Source organism: Gekko japonicus, unplaced genomic scaffold, assembly GCF_001447785.1.
Source record: "Gekko japonicus isolate JY-2015 unplaced genomic scaffold, Gekko_japonicus_V1.1 scaffold771, whole genome shotgun sequence".
Classification (NCBI taxonomy): Eukaryota; Metazoa; Chordata; class Lepidosauria; order Squamata; family Gekkonidae; genus Gekko; species Gekko japonicus.
The window spans coordinates 735,142-740,323 of NW_015165259.1; the positions used below are offsets into that span (position 1 = coordinate 735,142).

The 5,182-nt window shown below is 41.6% G+C and overlaps 1 protein-coding gene across 1 annotated transcript in view; it reads left to right on the forward strand.

Moving 5' to 3' along the window:
• PTPRF (protein tyrosine phosphatase, receptor type F) overlaps positions 1-4,065 on the forward strand; it is a 670,152-nt gene extending 666,087 nt beyond the window's left edge. The window contains exon 37 of the mRNA XM_015410174.1: positions 3,877-4,065. Within this exon, the coding sequence (XP_015265660.1) occupies positions 3,877-4,065 (189 nt within the window). The remainder of the gene's footprint in view (positions 1-3,876) is intronic.
• Positions 4,066-5,182: the final 1,117 nt, after the last annotated feature.

A 5,182-nucleotide genomic window follows, 5' to 3' on the forward strand; every position in this document is an offset into this window, starting at 1 on the left:
CTTTCGCTCCTTCCTGCTTTTAGGTGGGGTAGGGGCAAAACGGAGCTCTGAATTGACTGCCTGCACTTTTAAAACAAGCAGCTGGTAGATGGACCTGGGGGGGGGAGGAAAAATGGAAGGAAAAACAAACATGACCATGAGACAGAGCCCTGGCCTGCCCAAACCTTACCTTCCTGGACCCTCAACTCTTCTGGGCTCTGAGAACTGCCTCAGGCTGCTCCTGCTTGCAAACAATAGGGGCGGGACTCACCAGCACACACTAGAGGGAAGTGGAATGGACACTCTAGCCCTCGTCTCTATGGCTTTCATAGCCATAGAGACTTGGAGGACTAAAATCCTAGAGTGTCACTTCCTGTCACCATCCCCCCCCCCCAATGCTGGATTTCAAAAAAGTGAGTAAGGGGGTCAAAAATCGGAGATTCTCCCGCCCCCAGCGGGGCTTGGCAAGCCTATGGCTTATGAGCAGGGAGAATTCAAGGTATTCTGTTCCTCCAAACAGCTGTTTCACAGTGCAATCCTAAACAGAGTTACATCCTTCTATGCTCACTGATTTCAGTGAATTGGGCCAAACTAGACATTACGTTTTTAACAAGTTGAGTCTGGGTTCATCCTCTGGCCCAGCTTGCATTCCCTCAGCCATGGACCCAATCTGAATCAGGCCTTTGCAGAGCTTGAGCAATTAAGTTCCCTGCAGCTGCAGGGGAATGGGAGATGGGTCAGGGGAATACAGATCTGACTTTTTAAAAGCTGTACATTCTTAAAACACTTCTTAAGGTGCATGCACACACCCATGCACACCCACCTCCAAAGGCCCCTGTATCTATTTTTTCCAGTTTAACCCTACAGCGGGCAGGAGAGGTGGGTAACCAAATAGATCAATGAAAGAACAGTGGGAGGACAGCAGCTGCAGCCTCTTCCAGTGTCTCAGAATTGCTAAAGATGGGTTCTCTGGGTTAGTATTTGGTACCTCAAGTAAACTGAGGGCCGCTATTGGATTGGGGAGACCTTGTCTCAGTATACAATCAGCAGATGGCCTCTGGCACTAGAGTTCTGACTTAGGTCTAATAATGGTACTAGTTATGACTTGCTTTACAGGGTTGTTGTGAAAATTAATAAGTATAATATGAAGCATATGATAACTGGGAAAGTTGAGGTTTGGCAACAAAATAACTGTATGGCTCTCAGTACTTGATAACTAAGTTCAGCTTCCCTGTGTCGGATATATACTTCATTTCCTGGGAGTTCAGCACTTCCTTTAATTTGCTTATATGGAAATCATACCCCCTACTTGGTGTGTGCTCAGGTGCGGCATGGTGGTTGCGAGAAAAGTAATTTTGCCTCACCTGCAAATTGGTCCCAGTGGGGCTCTGTAGGCACTGGACTTTGTTCTACCCACATGCAGTGAGAGGTATCAGAAAACGCTCATTAGTCTAGAACTGAATCAACTGGCTTTAATTTTCATATTCAGCATATACCTACAAGGTAGATGAATAAGTGACTTGACAGATGTACAAGAAATGGCAGGCCAATAGCCTTGAGGATTCTCTGCACAATATATACATATATTGGTCTTGAAAGCACTGTAGTTCTTCAGATGTAATGCACAGGGCAGTTCATCAGCACTTTCCAAAATGGACAGCCTATCGTAATATTTCTACCTACTACCTTTTATGACTGTCTTAGCCTAGCAGCAAAGTGCAAAACAAACTACCTGTTCTTGGCAGGTACAAAAAATGTTTGGGGTAGGGAAAAAGAAGAAGAAAAGAGATTGGATTTATACCCCACCCTTCACTTGAAGTTTCAGAGCGGCTTACAATCTCCTTTCCCTTTTCCTCCCCACAGCAGACACCCTGTGAGGTAGGTGGGGCTGACAGAGCTCTGAGACAACTGCCCTTGAGAGAACAGCTCTGAAAGAACTTATGACTGACCCAAGGTCACACCAGCAGCTGCATGTGGAGGTGTGGGGAATCAAACCCGGTTCTCCCAGATTAGAGTCCGCACACTTAACCACTTACACCATCACTCAGCAAAAAAAAAAAAAAGACCCAACCCAAACCTTTAACTAGGCTGATATATGGATGAGGAGAACAGCTGTTCAGCAAAGACAGCAAAGACAAAGAGCAGCCCAGTAGAAGGGAGAGTGGCTAGGCCCAGACGTTTGTGTGCACATCTCAGTTCAGGATAGTGGGGATCCTCTGTTATTAAGCATAGCTTGTTAAGAAGGTGCATACCAGAGAGGCTTCTTTCAAATCTCTCTCTCCTGTGAATGCTGTCACCCAGCTCACAGTGACAGCTCTCACAGCCTTCTCTAAAGAGAACGCTGAAAAAAGGTAGCAGGGATAATAAATTGTTTCAGCTTTAAATTGATATTGAGCCCTATAAAAAGATCTGTCTAGTTTGCAGTTCTCTGCCAAAATTTAGGATGTGGGATGATCTAAAAGAATTAGGAACACATTTTTTTCTTTCAGAATTCAATAGAACTGTTCTGACTTGGCCTAAATATTTAGCAGGTACCACCACTACAGAAGAATATTTCACTTATGAGTAGACTCACCACCTGTCTGCAGCTCTACCCTGACAAGCAATGAATGAACCTCACATCCCTAAATGATAAACCACTGCCCTTTCCTTCCCATATGCACTTTCTCCACTTTTTCCAGTGAAACCCTGCCTATAGCACATGCAAAGAAAGTCAGTTCCATGAAATCAGGCTTTTGCAAATAGCATGAATCATATGGGGAAAGAAACCATGCAAGTGTCAGAGGGTGGCAGGAGGTATGCTGGCATGTTTGTTCCAAGCCCCTCCCACAGAAGTCCTCCATTGGAGGTAGAAAGTTCTGTCAAGTTGCAAATGATTTATGGCGACCCTGTAGGGTTTTCAAGGCCAGAGATGTTCAGAGGTGGTTTGCCATTGCCTGCCTCTACGGAGTGACCCTGGTCTCACATCCAAGTACTGATCAGGACCAGTCCTGTTTTCCCCTCTTGGACGCACACCTTAACACGGTGAGAGGGTTTGTGTGTGTCAGTGACGCTGAGAGCTATACCATAAGGAATCTAGCAGAGTCACTCAAGGTAGGATGGTCACAGCTGAGACAGCAGACCAAGATGCATCCACCTCCTTCAGGGATCAATGGCCACATCAGCAGAAGAGAACAGACAGTTCCATTGGTTATGGGGGCAGAGGAATCCTTGAAGGGCAGCTACTGGGCAGCAGCAGTAGTGGAAGGTGACACAGCAGAGGATCTTTTGTAGAAAATGGCAGTGCCACTTTAGCTAACCCTGGTTAGTAGTTCACAGAAGAAAGCAACAGTAAACCACTTTTTAACTTAAGACCAAGTTTTAACTTAAAAACCCTGCGATGAGACAATCCAAAACAAAAATATATATAGTGCTGGACGATGGAACCTCCAGGTCGGAGGGTACCCAATCAGCTACTGGGGAGGAGCTGAGGACAAGTAGTGCTATTCTTAATGATGCAACTGGACTAAAGCCAAAAGGACATTCAGTTGTTAACATGAATAGATGCAAAAGGAAAGTCCAAAGCTGTTTGACACATATAATAGGAACATGGAATGTACTAAATATGAACCAAGGTAAGCTCGAAATCTTAAAATGAGAAATGGAACTTTTAAACAATGCAATCCTGGGAGTGCATGAACTAAAGTGGACTGGATTCAACATTTTCAGTAAGAAAATTACAAAGTGTTTTACCCAGGGAATAACAAACACAGAAGAAACAGGGTTGCTCTAATAGTGAGGCAAGATGTAGCACAGGCAGCTGGGGCTGTAACGCAAAGTCTAACCGAATAATATCAATCAGACCTCATGGAAAGTCTATCAATATAACCATCATTCAAATTTATGTCCCAACTACAGATGCTGAAGAGGAACAAACTGAAATCTTTGTATGCAAATGTCCAAGAAGAAATTGATCACACACCTAAGCAAGATGTGCTGATAATCATAGATGACTGGAACACAAAAGTAGGAAGCAAAGCAGAATCAAACACTGTTGGAAGATTTGAGCTAGGAGCACAAAATGAAGCAGGAGAGAGACTCATATAATTCTGCAAAGACAACAATTTGTTCATTGCAACACATGTTTCAGGCAACCAGACAGATGACTGTATATGAGGATATCACCAGACAGCCAATATAGAAATCAAATAGATCCTGGCATAAAATTTTTGTCCATGCCTGGGTTGAACCAAGGCTGGGCAAATATAGAATTTATGGGAGAAACACCAGGAGCCAAAATATTCCTATATTTGTTCCATAATTGTAAGGTAAATTGTAAGGATGGGTTTTGTAATTCTAACACCTCTTGTTGTTTTGGTGTGTTCCAAATCATTTCACTTATTCGTCTTTGTTTTAGTTCTGCTGTTTCAATAAATATCAATTTTTAATTACAATTTGTCAAAGAGTAGTAATGGATGTTTCTAAGTTGTGCTGCAGTAAAATAGGATTCTAAATCTAGTAAACCTAAGCCACCTAATTTTGATGGCTTAGTAAGTGTACTATAGTTCACCCTAGCCTTCTTTCCATCCCATATAAATTTGGTTAACATTTTTTTCCATATTTGAAATTCTTTGTTTGGGATTGGTATAGGCAGGTTTTGAAACAAATATAAAAATTTTGGGAATAGTATTGCTTTAATTAAATTTACTTTCTCTAAAAGATTTAATTTTGATTTATTCCAGTCATTCATTATTAAGTGAATTTGAGTTATTATTGGTAAATAATTTGATTTGTACAAGTCCTTTAGTTGCAGTGGGATATTGATGCCTAAGTGTCTCCATTCTTTTTTTACCCAATTAATGTTATATCTAGTTTTCAGATTTGACTGTTGAGTTGAGGAAATATGGATTGGGTATATTTCTGATTTTTTGTAATTAACTGCGAAGCCTGATATTTTACCATAGTTTTCCAAATGAAGTATCATATGCCTCAATGATGTTTCTGGTTTTGTTAAGTAAAAGATTGCATCATCGGCATATAGATTCAGTTTGATTTGTTCTTCTTTTACTTGTATTCCCTGTATATTTATATCACTCCTGATTGCGTGAGCCATTGGTTAATCAAATAATAACTTCAGATATGTTTTATAGCAGACATTTAAACTTGAAGCTTCAACATTTCAAGCTTTTTGCAAGATGGTATCTTACGCCCAATAGATTATTTA